Below are 20,138 nucleotides of genomic sequence, written 5' to 3'. Positions count from 1 at the left end.
TCAAGTACTCCACCGACCAAACGGAATGTGTGTATTGTATGGATGTATTTATGTGTATGAATGTATTTATCTGTATGAATGTAGTGTTTGTAAATAGAAGTGTAAATAGAATATTGACTTGACTTAGCTTGGGGCTGAAATGACCCAGATGTCGGAAGCCCCAGTAAAAAAAAAAAAAATTAATAATAATAATAATAATTGTGGATACTAATCGTATAGTGATCTTTTTAATTATTAATTATAGTTTTATTACGAACTTTTGAAGGGTTTCGAAATTATGTTTTATTAAAGATAAAATTTACCTGAAGATCATCATTAAAAGCCGGGTGAAAAACGGAGATCGTACTTACCTGAAAATAAAGAAACCAAATTGTTAAATACATCGATTAAAATAAAATAATATTTTTTTAAAAATATAATTGTTTTTTAAATTCAAATAACATTGAACTGCTGGAATATGTTTTTTAACATAAAAATGAATACATTTTTGTTATTCAATAGAAGGTAAACTTTACATTTTATAAATACAAAATTAGTCGGTTTGCATTGTGTTCAAATATTAAATTAAATTAATTTTCAATAATAAATAAAATATGAGGTGTTGCGGTTATGTTTCCCTCATGTTGTTTGAGAGAATTTATTAGCGTGAAAGGAAGGGGTGTTTAAATCCGCCCCGAGAAATATCGAGTACTCAGTGGGAGAGAAGTGACTGAAATGTTTATGTCGTGTGGTGATCTATATATAAATATAGTGTTTCATATCTGTTCTGTAATTGACAACCTGAGGTACAAATAGAAGCTAGCATTTTAGGATATCGGTGTTCATATGAAAGCTGATAGTCCAGTAACAGATTGAGACGTTCAAATAGTTACAGATTAAAAAATACACCTTCCAACCCGACAGGCCAGGAAAAGAAGTACAAGCCCACAGAGGTCAGCTGGTTGTCAGTCAGCCGACATTATATACACTGATCATTTAAAAGAAAAAAAGCCAAATTTCGAAATGCTTATGTTCTCAGCTTTTTAAGTCGCAAACCTGCCCTAAGTCCCATTTTTTTTATAGAATTTTACGCTGAACAAGATGCATTTTTTTAAAGTTTTCCTAGCTTCAGTGTTTCATCAGTAAATTCAAAAATTCTGGAACATGTCAATTTTTTCACTTTTTACGAAAGCTCCAAATTGAGCTGTATATCGTGGAAATCATCCTGGATCGGCGCCGTATCGCAATCAATGGGAAATTTTAGTGAAGTTTCAATAGGTCACTTTCTACTTTGCCCGATTTCTTAACTGTTTTCGATTTATTCTCAGTTTTTGGGCAAAAAACCTGGTTTTTTACATGCTCATAGAAAAACCTTTCACTCTTTCTTCCGATTTTCAAGATTGAATAAATTTTAAATCGTCATGTTTCCGCAACGAGTTGCGCGTTGTAACGGCTCTCATCACTGTTATGTAGACGTCCCGGGTTCGAAACCAGGGTCACTAGATTGGACGTACAAATTTGCTTTTTTCAAAAACACCAACACTCCGAGGGTTTAAATACCCTCTAAAAAAATAAAAGTAAAGAAATCAGTTAAAAAATGTGCAAGTGGACTTGTAATTTATTTTGCAAAAATCAGTCAACTTTTCTTAGAAAAATGTAATAGGCTGTAAATAATTATTACCATTATTTATTATATACCTGGTTATATATGTAAAATGATCTTTAATATACCGGGGTTCATTGATAAAATGAAGTTTAATTTGCCTAATGGACAATGTTGTAAATGCACGCATTACATACAAGATAAATCCCCGTCGTACATGTTTAGGCGTTTAAATTATTAATTATTGAGCAAACACGCGTAAACCGTATTCAAAAACTCTTTGAACAATCTTCCAGAAGAAGTTAGCATTTTGTTAAAAATGTGGAAAAATATATATGTTTATATTGCATTTATTTACAACAAGCAATGCTAATCACGTTCATCATGTTAAACACTGGATGGCTTGAAAAGAAAGTGCCATTTTGAATAGTTTAGAACGACACTAATACGATCCGGAGTATGTACCGTACTTATGTATGTAAACGTGCTGTTTGAGAAACTCTTATAAGCAGAGATTTGGTTTGCTTAATATATTTTAGCTACGTATGAAAGAAGTTGACAAAGAATTAGATAGGGAAAAGTAACATAAATAAAAAAAAGGACTAAAAAGATGGTAAAATCAGAATAAAATTATATTTATTAAATCCATTACATTTCGTGGTCCGATTGACCAAATAACATCTTTCAATTAATTAATCTTTATACGAGGTATTGGCTGAAATGAAAAAGTTAGGTCCTTTTAATTATTTTTAAAAGTCATCATTTATATCATTATTTATTTAGAAATCGTGAGATGTGGTCTGGTGTGATGTAGGTTTCAGAAAAACATTTTCTTTATCGTGCCAACGTTTCGATCTGTATTGAGATCATCTTCAGGGCCTGGGATATACAAACATTATAACAATTACATTTTGGATGTGGAAAAGTGAATTTATACAATGCAAAATATATTTTTTATATATTCAATCAAAGTATTTCTACTCACTCAAAGTGTTTGTCTTCTGTGTAATTGTGCCATTCTTGCGTGTCGTGTCGAGAGTGCCAGTGAGTTTGTGCTATTTTGTGTTTATTTACGTTGGATTTTGAATGGAGGGGGAGGATGTCGGTATAGAAAAGAAAAAATCAAATATTTTTCACATAGTCTAATTTCCCACAATTTAGCTTTCCTTTTCCTATTTTATCCCTTTCTATATAATCCTGAAAGGATAATCTGACCGAACCATTACCAACACATTTTTTCCCTTCGTCGACTCTTTTCACCTCAAAGAAGCCGACGCCTTTTACAAAAATGTCTTTTCTATACCAACATCCTTCCCCACCCATTCAAAACCCAACGTATATAGACACAAAATAGCAAAATCTCACTGGCACTCTCAACACGACATGCAAGAATGGCACAATTACACAGAAGACAAACACTTTGAGTGAGTAGAAATACATTGATTGAATATATAAAAAATATATTTTGCATTATATAAATACACTTTTCCACATCAAAAATGTAATTGTTATATGTAAACAATGTTTGTAAATCCCAGGCCCTGAAGATGATCTCAATAAAGATCGAAACAACCACACATTTCTATCATTCATCATTTTTTGATATTTTATATTTTCATCATTCTATCATTTTATTCAGAAATTCATCATCTCTATCATTTCTATGAAAAATTTAGTGTCACGAGCAGGATTCGAACCCACGACCTGCGGCTAAATGCGCCACTGCTCTACCATTTGAGCTATCGTGAAGATCGTGGGTTTATGTTTCACTTGATGTTTCCAATCATGTCCAATTATTCTTCCAATTAAGTCTTTTTTAAGGCACTACTGTTTTGTTACTAACTGCACTCTCGATTCTACGACTATCTGGATTCTATTAATTGTTTGAAAAAGAGTAGATTTAAAACTAGAGGATCAAGAAAATAGTAGTCAAAGCAAGATACAATTAACTAACAATTTGTTAGTTAATTGTTTATCTGTTTTATCGGAGAATTAGAAGGCAATATTGATTGAAAAAGAAAAAAAAAAGAAAAATCATAAAGGTGCTAAATAGGATACAATTCTATTCTATCAATTTTCATCAAGCAAGGAATCCGTTTACACTAGCAAATTTCCATTTTTATTTAAGTGTAAAAGTCGAGAAATTATGGAGCACAAGTGTGCTATTTGCTCTAATAGTTCACTAGGACAGTAAGACGGCCTGAGGGCTACTAACCGTTGGTCAGTGTTTGCATACACTTTAGTTTTCATATAATGTGTTAATTTTTTTGTAAAGAAGTGTTAACCAATAATCGTAAAAGACGAAAAACCTTGATTTGAAAATAAAAGCACCAAAAAATAGTCAAAGCAAAATATAATTTAATATCATCCACAAATTTTCATCAAAAGATTTCTAAATAGAAAAAACTGTACTTAAAACTCTGTAATTTTAGTTATATGGCAGTTAACTAAAATCAATTATTCGTCAATAATCACGAATCCATGTGTTAATCGGGTTAATTCAATTACGAAAGCTTTGGTAGCGCAAGTGTGTGACTTCCGAACTAAAAGCACGATTGCACTGGCTGTGTTGGGATTTAATAAACTGTGCTATTTTGTAAACTCTTAAGGTTAAACGAGTTGAATTTTTATAACTCTTAATAAAAAAACATAAAGGAAAAACACGATAGATTAATAACTCCGAAAATCTATGAATACCTACATACATGAGGGTTTATAGTTCGTGTGTGGTCATGAAATTTTATAATACTTCTTTTATGCTATTCTCAAATTAAAAATCTATATATAGGGATTCGAACCCAGAACTGCTAGCTCGGTGAACGAGTCAGAAGCCTAAAACACGCGTCTACCTTCGTGCCCAAAACTCATTATTGCATTTGTTCGAAAGAAAAAATGTACATGAAAAAAGTATTTTTCATGGCTTAAGTTAATAAACAAAAAGCGGGAAGATTTTTAATTGAAATAGATTATTGTTCCAAACAAGCCTGGGAAAGTATGATGTTTAAACTCCATCGATAGGACTCCGTTATTTACGTAATTCCTTTAACGACCTATATCCATCGATTTCCTTTTAATTACGTAATTCCTTTAACAGGGTCCGTATAAAAATTTAATAATACAATTGCACAATTCCCTTTTTCCCTGTAATTATCCGAAGCCTTACCTGTTTCAAGAGTAGCGACCCATTAGGTATGTAACAGTTTAAGAGACGGACGAAGAAAAAAAAATTCGATAGCTTTTGGCTCGTTTGTTCTTCTTGCGCTCTCGCTCTTTCCCTTTCCCATCCTGCGTTTAAACAATTCAAGGCATGCAATTAACATAGACCTTTATTGGGCAATTTAAGGCATTTAATTAGGAGGGTGGAAATGAATGGGCTATCCAATAACCATTATTTCTGGAGAGGAGAAACTCCAGGGCCTCTGGTTTTTCGAGTCGATTAGTCACAGAGTCGGCGACATGTGCCGATCCTTGTTTTCTAACCGTCCTATTTCAAGAATGGTTTTTGCCACTTATTTCACTTTACCCAAATTATTTACCTTGTTCACCTGAGAATAACAATTAAATTATTTTTTGTTAAAAAACTCGAACTTTTCCAATTATTAATTTACTTTTTACATCGTGTTGCATGTAAATAAATACTTGATTAAAAACAAATAATAATAAAAAATAAACTTATAAGCCATTTGAAAAAATTGAGAAAGAAAGGATCGTGTCGTGATGAAATAAAACGAATAAAACGATTAAAACGATGGAAATAAAGGTTGCAATATAGACATCAAAAGACTTACGAGGCTAATAAACCCAAAGATAAACACTAAATTGATTTAAGAGTCAATAAAAAATAATGATAATAATCAGAAATCGCAAGTGGAGAAGAGAAAGAAAACTGGAAATCATCATCATCACAAAATGTGTGGTGATTAGTGATCGTTAATCGATAATTATATAGAAATCGTCAGATGCGGTCTGGTGTGATGTAGGTTTCAGAAAAAACATTTTCTTTATCGTGCCAACGTTTCGATCTTTATTGAGCCCTGAAGATGATCTCAATAAAGATCGAAACGTTGGCACGATAAAGAAAATGTTTTTTCTGAAACCTAAATCACACCAGACCGCATCTCACCATTTCTGAATAATTATTCAACAAAATGACGAAGGAAGAAGTGAATAAGAAGTATAGAAAAATCTAGATCATATAACAAAATGCTTTAAGTATTTTGGTTGTTTCTGATTATTTGGTCGGCCTATCGGCTGGTTTGACCAAATTGGTTTCGTGCAAAATTTTTTAAGTTAGATCAAGAATATAAGCGGGGTATAACAGGATGACCGGATACGATCAAATTATACGTTCAATTTTTCTTCAGAAAATTTTATTTTTGATCATCATCTCAGTTATACTGTTGTATTATTATATCAAATTTAATATCATCTCAAAATGATCGAAAAGGACTAAAGCACAGTTTCAAATCTCCAAAAATTGTGTTGTATTATACGCTGGTGCATACTTCATACATACGACAATCATATTACCAAAAAGAAAACCGTAAAGTACCATACAACAAAAATCTATAACAATAATCTTGAATAAAAGAGATTTCCGATATACTAGAAGTTGTTGGCTTTAATAAAAATAGTTTTTATTTTACTTTATACGAGTTGCTCGGGATTAAGACGTCTTCATAAAATAAGTGCAACTGTAAAGTAACCCATTAACAGGTTGCTTTTAGAATTTAATTGAGTACATAATGAACTATAAATGGAGTTAAATGTCAGAAAGGTGAGTTTAAAAGTTACCAGAGTTGGAAAAAACTAAGTTTTTACAAAAATAAGAAAGAAAACTCCGTTAACTATTTTTTCAATTAGATTGAGTTATGAAAATCTACAGTATATTTTCTAAAGAATGAACTATCTGCGGAACCGTTTTAATCCAACTGATGGCTGTTTTGATGATACAATCTTAAAAAATTTAAAAATTCACTACGTAATGACCAAACTTTCCATGAGATTCGCAAATTTTTAGAACAACTGTTTCGTTTACAAGCTTTCGAATGGTGTCGCTTGGTAGGATCTATATATTATTTTTTCAAACTCGAAAACAAAACTAAAGGGGCTCCAGTGTAAAAACAAATACGTGTGAAATACCACAAAAAGACGGAAAACACGCAGAGTACCACAGCTGTTTGTCAGCCCATATAGCTCCAACTTTATATATGCATCCTATCTTCACCGGTTGAATTTTCAAGAATAAACAAGAAAATTACCCAAACCAAAAGAAGAAACCTAACAGCGTGTATCCTAATTTTAACATTGTAGTAAAGACCTCGCTGTTCTTTATTTCTATTTCCAAGCAAAGTTTTTAAATATTAAATGCTAAGTGGTTATTTTATAAATGATATGCTCTACACATAATACAAATACCTTAACAAAAAGACCAATTTAACTGTAAGAAACAAAATAAGACTCTATATCAAATAAAATCAGAAACTAGAGCAATCTGAAAACAACGAAGTCAATTTACATAACGCATTGGCGATTTGCTCGTATATATACAACCGTTATAACAGGGTACAACAGACCTTCCTTAATATATGCAATGTTTACTATTGTTCTGCCAGAATGGCTATTCGATATCATCATCACTCCACGATTTAATAATAAATGTGTTGCACGTGATCTAGAACTTCTTTGCAACAGAAAAAACTATTTTGACTAGTGTAAGCTCAGGTTTTTGATATATATTCTTATCTGAATATTATACATAAAACTATTCAAAATTTAGCACTTTAAACCATAGCTTGTTATAATAAAATTAATACTTAACTTTGGAAGAAATATTGTTTTAAAAGTGTTTTTGTAAAAGCGATATTTTCGGACAACAAACAGTACGTATTTGAGACTTGTTTATATAGTTGAATCGATTTTTCTTATAGCACGTTTTGGTAAAATTGATAACTTTGAAATTGTGTTTCATTCCTTCTTAAGAATAAACCAGTCAAGACTAGAAAATACACATATTCGTGCTTTTTTCTTTCTTTTTTTTAAATTTCAATTACTATTTGTTTATTCAACGAATTGCCCCGTGTAGAAGACGGTTAAGCGATTAAACATTACCATAAAAGTAATGTATTCAAAGATTCGAAGTGAACCCCTTCAGCGCAGGGGTGTGCGGTTAGTTAGGGTAGGTTTTATACGAACAACTTGTAGGGAAGGCTTCCCCTAATCCTCTCGCTGAAATGTAGAATCAATTTGAGGCTTCCAGGAAAATGGCTGCCACTGGTCTACCGGATTAGACTTTTATACTGGAATCTCTCCCATTATCCCTCCGACATATCCTCCAGAGGGGCATCCCCCTTTTTCATCAGTGGTTTGGGGATTTTTTTCGTTTTTTTTTTTGTATGTCTCAAAACATATGATTGTGCCCGACTTAGTAGCCAGCCTATGATTCATATCTTATCATTATTTGATACTGTTTATGACGTGTAGTTTTGTAAAAAAATTTTGTCTTTAGAATGAAAGATTTCCAAAGTACTGCAATATGAATTCTGTTATCAAAGCAAAACTTGCAAAACAAAAAAACAACTTTTTTTATTATTTAAATTGGCATAAATGGACGGTTTTAAAAAATCCATAAAACATATTTCAATTCATATTCACACAACGGCAACCCCCTTTCCTTAAAAAAATTGTTTATGGCAATTTGAATTCAACATAAAAACAATCTTAAAAAAGTAATTATTATTAATAAAACAGCATCTACAGTTCAGCTAGAAATTGCCATTTTTCTTTCCGAAAACGTTTAAATTAGAATATCATCATTAATTTCTGACAAATTTGCCCAAAACAATAACAAATTTTATTAAATAAAATTTATTTTTAATATGATATGCTAAATAAATTAACAATTCATTATATCATGGTGCCAAATTTTAGCAAGAATTAGACATAAATTAGAAAAAGCAGAATTAGAAAAAAATCGTTAGGTCATAACAACTGATGAGTCTTTAAATGGAATCAATGGTACTAATCAACCAATAAATTAATAAAATATATAGAATGTACAATTGCTCCGAAATTTAAAAAAGAGAAACGGATAGATTTATGATTTTTGATTTATGTAATTTCAAATTTAATTACTTTTGACTATCACGTTTTTCAGCCTTGCAAAGGAGATTTTATAACAAAAAATCTAAAAAAATAAAATCCTAATAAAAAAGGCAACTTTGTTGAAATCCCCGTAAATTTTCAAAAAAAATATATATATAATGCACAATTTAGAATTATAAAAAAATGTATTTTTCAACGAAAATGTTATCTTATGAAAAATGTTATATAGTAGATAAAATAAAGGTGAGATTTGTATTTCAATGACACTAAAACTGAGAAATTAAGATTTTTTTATTTAAAAAATCTTTTTTTAGACAAAAATCATAAAGAGTTAATACCTCAGGAAAGGGGCAAAAAAGAACTTCGTTCTGTTGGCACTGAACAATTTGTGGTTTAGTTAGCCAATCATGGCAGTAATAAAATTTAACCATGTGACACCCTAGAGCCAAGGAGTTGCACCCTCAATTAGATGGTTTATATCGGTGCAAACTTTCTTAACATGCTGGACGCATACAGGGGCTTTGACAAAAAATGTCTATGTCATACTCGCACGGCCAATCCATAATCGGTTAAACATGAACCTTCTTCTACGAATCAGATCAACCGAAGGCCACCTATCGGGAGTGCTCTTGATACCTGAGAGCTTCTCTGCCGATCCGACCTACAGACGCTACCATATTCTTCAAATCGTATTTTTAATGAATTTTTAGCCACTGGCCTTAGTCGACTCGTCCGCCATTTCTATACCCAGACAACAACAAGAAACAGGTTGAAGATTACTAGTTAGAAGAAATAGAATAGTTTAGTTATCTAATTTATTTCCTTTTTTTATGATGACCACCGTGATCCAAACAGTCACCGACAGTCAGTGTATTTGTCGGTTCCAGTTGTTCATCTGGATGCATCCATTTTTGTAAATAATGAAAAAACAGACTGTCTGTACCTTTTTATCTACCTACCCATTCAAGTTGTTAGGGCGTCCGAATCGTATTTCCCACGCGATTCAGGGTTCGAATCCAGGAATAGCCCGTTGTTTTTTAATTAGAAATAATGTGAACAAATTTATTGCAAGGTATTTCATTGACCCATCATATGGATGTTATATCGTCTTATTTGACAGTAATTATTTTACTTTCCCTATCTATCTATCGATCTAAATAAAGGGATGGTTAGAGATAAGGAAAAATCACCTTCGAGAAGGAAAAATCATAAGTTAAACTGCTGAGGTTGAAATGTAAGAAAACATCGTTGATCTAAATAAACATACATTTTTCCCTCGAGCTTTTTAAATGTTTCATTAACTGCGAATTAAATCGTTTTGAATATTTGATAATTAGGCAATATTCTGTGCATGTAAAAAATCGGATATTTGGGTTATTACAAGCTCTTTTTGAGACCTTCCAACAATTGGATGTTAGAATCTCCTGTATGGTCAGGTCGGAATTGTCCTGTCATTAAAGGCATATTTCCACGATATGCGACAGGCTGAGACAAAACGTGCATAGATTCATGCGCGATTCGCCGATTTGTCCGTGTACGGGCGAGGAGTCGTCAGCGCTGACAGGTAGTTGCCGCGTGAAACTTATGTCGCTACCGACTACTTACGTAAACTGGCTCGTCGCAGATCATCTTGCAACACGTCCAACGACAAATTTGGATTATTTATTTTGATTAAGGACCGAATCATAAATAGAGCACCAATTTTCTTTATATAAAATTGAAATTTTTGAAACCACACTACCATATGTTCTGGCGTCAACACATGATAATCGATATAAGGTTTCAGCATTGCGCCGTTAAAGAACAAATTATAAATTTTTTTTAAAAACTGCATTGGCGATAATAACGATATTTTGTGTATAACAGCTTTTTTTTATCGAATGGATCCCGTTTTTTATAAAAGGCGATACTTTTTACAATCGAATGAATAAATTAAAATACATTGTAATCAACTAATCCATGTATGTAGGTATTAAAATATTTATTCAATTGCAGGACAATTATACATAAAGGAGCACCGTACAAGATTAATTAATTATATCAGAGTGTGCTTAAATTGTATAATTTCCCTTTGCACTACTGTTTCCCAATTTTCATTCCATTTATTTTATTTGTTTAAAAAAAGGTATTAAATCCTGTTGGACGTTTGTTGTCCAAGTTATTTAACAGTTGATTTTGTTTTAAATTTTCAAATTATCGATGTTCTGTCTATTGTGCAGGAAAACAATTTAAACAATTGGAAATTAAGATATAACTTGATTACACGTTTATAGGCGAAGGTTATATAAAATTAGGTAGGGGAAAAACAACTGTTATTTTTTTTTTTTTGTAATAGTGAAAATATATTCCATTTTCTAAAAAGGAAATAATGCTTATCGTGAAAAATCCATTATTTAATTTTAAAAAAACACTCACACTCTCTCTCTCTCTCCGTCCTTCCCTATTTTCCACTCACGCACTTCACTCTCCCACTGTATCGCTCTCTCTCTCTCTCTTTCTCTCCCTTTCCTTTCCTGTCTTTCGACCTTTCTCACCCCCTCTCTCTCTAACCATCTCTTTCTCTCTCTCCTCTCTCTCTCTCTCTCTCTCTCTTACTATGAATCATATTATTATTAATGATTATGTAAATTTAAAATAGCATAATAAAACCTACGTTTCAAAAAAAAAAAGTAACCAGCCACAATAAAATAAACTATAATAATTTATTACTAATTTAAAAAATGAATATTTTCTTCTTCATCACTCTCTTCCCCTCTCCATCCTTTTCCCCTCCCAGTCTCTGTGTCCCTCTCTCCCTCAATACCCTCCCTCCATCCCCCGTCATTCTCTCACTCGCTCTCTCTCCCTCTCTCTCTTTCTTTCTTTGAATCATATTATTATTAATGATTATGAAAATTTAAAATAGAATAATAAAACTTATGTTTCAAAAGAATTAACCGACAACAATAAAATAAACTATAATAATTTATTACTTCCCTATTGGGAAGTGTTGGGAAGTGTGGGGCCTGAATCTCTCTAGAAACCTGGTTTCAGGGTTGGGCAAGATTTATTTATTTAGTTTTTCTCTTTTTATTTAAACGCCATCTGTTTTTCAATTTTTCAAAATTTCCCAAAATCATTTCAAAGGCCCTCTCGGCCCAGTGGGCCGAGAAGGTTTTCGAAATCGATTACCTCCTCTAAATAGGACTCCCTCTCCTGTTGTTTGTACGTCTGGGGCAAGACATTTTATCATTTGTCGATTGGATAGGAAAGATAATGGCGGCCTTCACTCACTATCGCCAATTAAGATATGTAGAGTAATAAATAGAGAAGTAGGGAAAGTAGTAAACGTCAAAAAAGGCCGTGACGGTTTAATTTATATTGAAGCGTTCAATGAGGAACAAGGGGATAAAATATTGAAANCAAACACACACACACACACACACACACACACACACACACACACACACACACATTCTCTCCATCTCAATCTATCTATCCATCTATCTGTATCTCTGTTTATCTCCTTTTTCCCTTGTTTAGCTGTGTACATATATATTTTCTAGTACATTCTGTAGTAAGTGTAAGTAATAATACATGGGCGTTAAACAATAGTCCAATATTTGGCACTATTTTAACTTTGGTTTTGTCAAAATTTCCAAAGACCTTATTTTAATTATCATCTTTAATGGCATCTAACATAAATGTTCTTTCATTGAGGCTTGATTTCTAATAAATGTATATTAAAGAATATTTTTGTGTTTTTACTTTCTCCCTCTTTCAATCTACTGGACCACAAAACAATATATTTTTATGATAAAGTGTACAAGGTGTGGATTCAATAATCCGAAATTATGTTGCTTTCGTATGACGCGTGTATATTTAGAAGGAAAACTATTTGTTTAATATGTAGGCTGAAAGTAGAATAATATGCAAACAATTTCTAAATGTCAGTTCATCTTTTAAATGAGGATTTCATCCAAGTGCGGCCATGTCAAAAGTAATTTCTCACAAACGTGGCAATCTCTGTTATAAAATAAATGGCCAGAATGAATAAAAAACGCATATGTACCCAAATTGTACAGCTGATTGAATCCACCTGTGGGAGTTATGTTTAAAAATGAGAAGTCTTGCAATTAGGGAGGGTGTGGCCGTAAATTAAGTAACTGCGGGGGACGGGGTTGTGTGTGAGTGACAGGTCCGGGTGGGACAAAGCCTCCGGGCCGGGCCCCATTAATCTCCGGTGTCTCAGGTGAGCTTCATTATAAGGAGGACTCCTCCGCCCCTAACCAACCCCCTGGGACACATTCTACACAGTTATCCCGACCAAACTCTATTGATATAAACGCCTCCACGCACCTTGTTAACAAGGGTCACTTCGATCTGATTTCCTTTGTCCCTTGTATCACATTTACATCCCATAAAAGGACCCTTCTTTACCCCACGCACATCAACGGTTTCCTACCCCTCGTCATAAAATATATTTTTAACATCGCCGACTCCCATAATCAGGCTTGCAACCCAGTCCCACATAGCACCACATTACTTTTTTATGGAATAGGCTTACTAAATAAAAATTCATTTTTAACAAACACATTGAAAAGGATCTGCTGACATTGAGAAAGTAAATAAATTTATCATTTCGTGTTTAATAAAACAATTGGTGAAATTTTCCTTGACGTCTGTTAGGGGATAGTTTGGTATCTCTAATCATTTTGGTTTACCTGTTGGAAGGTTATACATTGGTTCAGAAAGTAAGTCAAATTTTATGCCTATCTATGGTGCAATAAAAATGTGTAAGATATTTTATTGATATCTGCTTGGTTATGAATCTTCATTTTCGATTTATTAGGTTTTTCATGGTTCACATGTTTTATTTTCTGCCATGCGATTCATTGGGTCGAGAAATCAATAAATGTGTATTACTTTATACGGTTTGCGTAATTTGTTTATTATTATTATTTTATTTTTACCGACATGTTGAAAATGTGACTACATAATGTTTTTTCACACGGTCACAGAAATAACACTAATGTCAGCGTAGCGTACGGAAGACATATACCATGAGACACCAGCCAATGATGGCACTCAGCGTGAGGGATTAAGAAGAAGCATGGGTCAATTCGTTGGCAAAAGGAATGTTGAGATCGCTGTGGATAGTGAGTTTAGGTGACGTAGTAAGGATCTTTGACGATTTGTCTGAGGACTTTTGATCGAAAGGATGGATGTTGTAGATGGTGATGGCTTGGCAGAACACCACAGTTCCACGCTGTGTGTCCAAACTGGTCCAGTAAAGTCTTGTACAGGGTTATAAAGATAATATAAATAAAGATATTCGAAAAAAAGACGAACACTGCTGATTTGTACTTAGATTTAAAATGAATTCATAGAACCACAAATCTTATACAATTAATTTAATTGAAAACTATAAACTATTCAAAACGTGAGTCGGTAAATGGCATTATCATAACAATTTTGGAACCTCAAATTTTACAGTTATTTAATAGCACGAGAATTCACTTCAGCACAAATCTGTTCCAACTCTGTTCAAGCAGATTAACCTAAAGCTAAGAGTTTGCGTCGAAGAGAGAGAGAGGTAAGCCCCCCCCCCAATTTTCATATTAGTTAAACTTCCGAAATGTTAATAATATTCTCCTGATGAAGGTGATAAATACCGGATCCCGGAGGCATTCTTTAGAACATCTTATAAAGTCTAAGAGATTATAAAGGAGAGAAAGAACTCAAGAAAGCACCAGATACAATGATATGGTGTACAGATGGCTCCAAATCAAACGAAGGGACCGGATCGGGTATTTTTTGTACAAGCCGATATGAGGAATGAAACTCATTAGGGAAAAACACTTCGGTTTTTCAAGCAGAAATACATGCCATCAACGCTTGCGCCCTACAAAATCTTAAAAGAGATTATGACATGGAGGAGGCTATAACCACCTTCAAAAGTTGAGCGGGAGTGCGCGAGAATTCGCCGGATGCGCAGCGGCTCCCGACAGACGAGAAACGCGTGGCGAGCAGAAAAGGTGGCTTTTTTTCTACAAATTATACATCACATAGTTTATTAAAAATAAATGTTCATAAATAATCAGCAGAATAAATATCTTAAAAACATTGTATGTTTAATAACGTATCGATCATCAAACGTACGAGTTAACTTCGAACGATAGAATATTTCACAGTTAAATCCAATGCTTCAAATCATCTCAAATTTGCACCTAAAGGTTGAAAGAGGGAGCATTAGCCTTTTGATTTTCTTTTATTTTAACGTTAATGAGTGAACATATTTTATGACTTTAAGCGGCTTTCAAGCTTGAAATAAGAGCCATGACTAAGTATGTTTAGTCATTAGCGCAAGGATGTTTAAAATGCTATTACTGCATTTTATTTTTTATTTGACAGAGCAAAAACATGTTGGCCTCGAATGAAGGTTAAACTACGCCTGAAGCTCTTTAATCTTCTTGCGTTGGTAATTAAAAAATTTTTACATTGTCATGATGATATATAGATTAAAATATCGAATATTCAATGGACTAAAACGAACCCAAGCTATGCTTCAATGGTACTTTTTTGAGGATTCATTTCGTGTAAAATGTAAACTATACGGTTTAAGCCAAGAATAATACAAAGCAAACAAACCGAAAACTAAATAATAAATAAATTAAGCATTTTACGATTTTGTAGAGCTACTGCCCTATAGTAGTCTTAACTTAATTAGTATATTACATTGAAAATTTAAGTTAAAAACTACATAAAATCAAACGTATAACAGGCTGGAAAGTGAGCGGTTCTAAACTGAATTCGAAACCCAAATTAATTGAAAGTGTATTTTTTTCACAAAATGTTTAATATGACCTTTGCTACAGAATACCTCGTCAATAAATAAATCAAAAATCCAAAACAATAGAGCCTAAAACTGCCAATATAAAAACAAAATATTAAGAACAAAAGGGCTAATTTTTTATTGCTCAATAAAGGGACATTAAAATTCGTCGACTGTAAGAAACTAAGTATGTACATCAAACACTTAACGTTAAAGAAAAAGTACCAACCGAATTCTGAATAGTAATTTTTGTCCGTTTTTTGTCCAGCAAAGTGATCATCGCAGACCTCTCTTTCTTACCTTGCCTTTTCTTTCTTCATAAACCTACTAATTTCTCTAGCTATGTTATGACGCTGTATGATAAAACCAACCAGTAAAACCCTTTCGTTTCTTTACCTAATTGATACTCTCCTGTATATCTCACGGTCTGGAAAATTTTGGAATAAATAAAACAAACAAACCGAAACAAAAAAAGATGATAGTCGGCTTAACATTCACGCTATCCGAAAGTATTCGATATTCCACGGGGTAATTAGATATTTGACACTCCATTCACGCTAATAAATTACATTCTCACATTGAGCCACACCATATTAATGGATTAAGATGAACATGATAACATAATTACATAAAAAACAACAATCTAGCAACAATTAATAAGCTTAAGTGCATAGCTCAATTATGTTTTATCTACAAGGCACATTAAGGTTTTTTATTTTGGTAGAACTTGAGATCACAATAATGTGGTGAGTATCACAGTGAAAGTCGTATGCATTGTGAAAAAGTAACGATGTAGAATTTCTGAAACAGTCGATATATCCATGTACGTGTTGTTTCTTTTGAAATTTTCTTGAAAAAATTATCCTGGAATATTTGCGTTTTGTTTACTTGAAATTTTCATGTCATCAGAAACAATAGTTAATAAATTACAATCAAGAATAATCTGGATCACGGCATGATGTCGATACTGAAACAAATTCAATTATTATTCGCCAGCTTTCGACCTATTTTAAAGTCATCATCGAAGCAAAACAATATTAAATATGTCTAATATTGTTTTGCCCCAGATGATGTCTTTAAGATAGGTCGAAAGCATGGTAGTTAACAATTGAATTTTCAGTAACGGTATGGAAACTCACCATCTTTCCGAATGGTTTCTACAAGAAGCTCATGTTCTTGGGATTTTTTTTTTAAGAAAACAGGAATACCTGGCTGTCCGTTCGAAAAATAATTTTTTTAAAATTTATTTACCACAATAATGTTGTGAGTTTCAAGGTAAAAGAATATTTGGTGATCGTGAGATGCGGTCTGGTGTGGCGTAGTGTTTAAAAAAACATTTTCTTTGTCGTGCCAACGTTTCGATTTTTATTGAGATCATCTTCAGGGCTGGGGATTTATAAACATTGTGTAAATTATACAAATACATGTTGGATGTGAACAAATGAATTTATACAATGCTGGAAATTTTAGACTCAATCAAAGTATTTGTATTCACTTAAAGTTTTTGTTTTCTGTGTATATGTGTCATTATTGTGTATCGTAAAGACACATCTACACACAAAACAAACAATTTGAAAGAGTACAAATATTTTGATTGAGTCTAAAATTTCTAGCATTTTATAAATTCATTTTTCACATCCTACATGTATTTTATAATTTAAACAATGTTTATAAATCGCAGGCCCTGAAGATGATCTCAATAAAGGTCGAAACGTTGGCACAATAAAGAAAACGTTTTTCTAAAACTTACGTCACACCAGACCACATCTCACGATCTCCAAATAATCATTAACCAACGGTCACTAAATACCACCCATCACAGTAAAAGTTGAATGCATTATGAAAAAGTAACGGCATAGAATATCTGGAGCAGTCAACATATCCATGTACATGTTCTTTCTTTTGCAATTTTCTGGAAAATCTAATTATGAAACGGTTGATTTACGTTCATTTTAAATTTTCATATTGTTATCAGATATCATAGTTATACAAGCATTTAGGATAGCGATATGGATAAAAGAGGCGGTCACAAGGCCTACTTCACCTCGACCTGGATATATTTGTGCTTCCCTGTTTTTTATAACTCACTGGCCAGCTTCAGGTTATTACTCAGCCTTTACAGCTTTGCCAGCGGCTCATTAGTGTAGGACCTTGCTTGTAGTTTGTCTTGTCATAGTTACAAGAACCTGCACCTGCATATCTTCACAGAAACACAGAATGTATGCTGTGGGGAGTACTCCTTTTCCTGGCAGTATCTGCACAATGTTTTTTTTCTGTATGTACTGATATCCGATGCATGTGCTTTCTTAAGTGGCAGTGCCCGGTGAGGAGTCCAACCAGAATATTGGTTTGGTTGCAGTTGCCTTCCCGTAAATCTCTTGTAAGTCTTGCGGATGGTCCTTCTATGAATCTCTTCGCGCGCCTCATACCTGTGGTATTGTTCCACCAGTTTTTCGACTCATTAAGGATCGATTTTAAGATATATCCTCTTTTGTGGCATGAAGTATTTATGCCTGATTCTTCCTGGGAGATTGGGGTGTTGAATCTGAGATGTTTGGCATAAGTTGCTTTGTAGAGGCAATGATTTTATGAAATAAAAAAAATAAAGTACACTCTTTGAATTGAATGATGTAGCAGAGCGCATGGAGAAATGAATAATGAAATTTTTAGTATGAATAATATGCTCTTTCGACCGGTTACTTTATAATCGCCATACTGGTCAATTGCATGCTTAGAGAATAAAGAACGTCAAAAGCATTTTAAATTTTCAATCTTTGTGAATTAATTACCTTCATTTCATTTGTTTTGTATATAATATTCTGTTTTCTTTATATTTAATACGGATGCAGATGTTGAAGGGTTTGAAAATAGAATATATCAATAACATGAAACGAAAAGGGTTTAAAGGGTGAATAAATGATGTCGCATCGGGGCGAGAGGGAGGAGGGAAAGGATTTAACTGTGTGAAACCGTCTCATTTATATTTCACCCTTTTCCAACCGATGAATAATTAAATCGTTGTCTCATGAACTCGGCGGTCGAGTTCGAAAGTTACAAACGAACCGAGGCGCCGGAGCCGAAGCGGCTTCGAATGCGGTGCGCGCCTTGTAAAATATTGAAACCGGTCGGTCGGACAGAAGGGGGCGAAACCGCCCCCGACAGAAAACCACTGAGTCAGACTGACATATGTGATATATACACCGGAGGAGATTCAACAGATAATACGATCCTGTGTATGAATTCGTTCCAGGGGAACCGGAGGAAACAGGACTTTTTTACCCTCTTCTCGCTTTCCGACGAAAACCTGATCGATTTTCCACATCCCGCTTTTTCATCCTTCGCCAACTTGTAACACGCCGAGTTTTACAAACTTTTACTTAAGGCTCAGCGTATTTTTTTCCTCACGTATCGGTCCTTCTCGCTATTGATAATGCGATCCGGCAACATTCACAGCTTCGACTTACTTGCAAATCAATTTGAAACTTCTTTACAAAAATGTTTATATCAGGTAATTTTAAAACCATTAAGAAAGTAACCAACTAAACGAAAATACAACAGTAATGATTATTTTGAGATCGTGAGATGCGGTCTTGTGTGATTCAGGTTTAGAAAAACATTTTCTTCTTCAAGCCAACGTTTCGAACTTTATTGAGATCATCTTCAGTGCTCCAAATTTGCTTTCTGTGTAGATGTGTCACGGTTTTGTGTCGTGTTGCAAGTGTTAGTAAGATATGAAGATGATCTAAATAAAGAAGTCGGCACGGTAAAGAAAATGTTTTTCTAAACTACATCACACAAGACCGCATCTCACGATCTACAAAACATCATTAATTAATTGCCACTAATTACTACCCATGAACCGTAATGAAAAAAACACAATGAAGTTTATATTTAAAAAATGATCACAGCCGAGGTCAATGTAAAATGCACTCAGTTCCTTCGCCGAGCTTTGCAATAATATATTTTTCTCAGAACTTGAGGTCGCTTAATAAAGGTGGCCAATTCTGACCGCAAAAACGGGAAATCGCACAAAAGTTTATTGGGAATCACCCCATACTGCAACCGTATTTTTTCTCGGATTGTTTGGCATGTGGAAGCGTCTTGTTGAAACCACAAGTCTTCCTCATCCAAATCCTGCAATTTAAGCATAAAAACTGGATTAACATGTCACGATCGGGAGCACCATTAACCGTTGTTGCTTGACACGCAGATTTTGTCATTTTCGTTGTCCTTTCGTGTAGCGCTCCATTTTTAAATACCAGACTTGACAGTTGTCACGCTGTCTTTTTTTTCGTCGGCAAAATCTTGCGTGAATATGCGTTTGTTAGTGACCTGTTGTTTCATAATTTGTTGACGTCATTACGAGCGGTCAAGAATGTGGTAGTTTAGAAAAACCCCTTTTTCATTTTTTTGCGGACGTTTCGTCCTTTATTCTTGTTCATCTTCGGGGCACAAAGTGTAGTTGCTATTCTTGTGGTGTCATATTGGTTTTGTGTGGAAGTGTTTTTCTAAACTATCTCATTCTTGACCGCTCCTCACGACTTCAACAAATTATAAAACAACTCACTAAGAAACGCATATTCATGCAAGATTTTAATTTGGCCCTCTTCGTAAAGTATTGCCGACGAAAAACAAAGA

The 20,138-nt window shown here is 33.5% G+C and overlaps 1 protein-coding gene and 1 long non-coding RNA gene across 14 annotated transcripts in view; one reads left to right on the top strand and one right to left on the bottom strand.

The window, feature by feature from the left end:
* Window positions 1-10,438, bottom strand: part of LOC106664325 (CUGBP Elav-like family member 4) — a 483,670-nt gene extending 473,232 nt beyond the window's left edge. For all 12 annotated transcript variants that reach the window (XM_014389950.2, XM_014389955.1, XM_014389949.1 and 9 more), the window contains exon 1: window positions 10,292-10,438. In XM_014389950.2, the coding sequence (XP_014245436.1) occupies window positions 10,292-10,315 (24 nt within the window). In that variant the 5' untranslated portion in view covers window positions 10,316-10,438. The remainder of the gene's footprint in view (window positions 1-10,291) is intronic.
* A 2,862-nt stretch (window positions 10,439-13,300) lies between these two features.
* LOC106664188 lies at window positions 13,301-14,003 on the top strand. Of its 2 annotated transcripts, none has more exons than XR_001340139.1 (3): window positions 13,301-13,419; window positions 13,518-13,599; window positions 13,687-14,003. It is a non-coding gene; the product is annotated as an uncharacterized LOC106664188 (long non-coding RNA). The 2 variants fall into 2 exon arrangements; XR_001340140.1 differs by having other exon boundaries at window positions 13,518-13,605.
* Window positions 14,004-20,138: the final 6,135 nt, after the last annotated feature.

This window comes from Cimex lectularius, unplaced genomic scaffold, assembly GCF_000648675.2.
Source record: "Cimex lectularius strain Harlan isolate CLEC.00 unplaced genomic scaffold, Clec_2.1 scaffold50, whole genome shotgun sequence".
Lineage (NCBI taxonomy): Eukaryota > Metazoa > Arthropoda > Insecta > Hemiptera > Cimicidae > Cimex > Cimex lectularius.
Note: the sequence above shows the minus strand (reverse complement) of the source record. Positions and strands in the feature narration are given on the sequence as shown.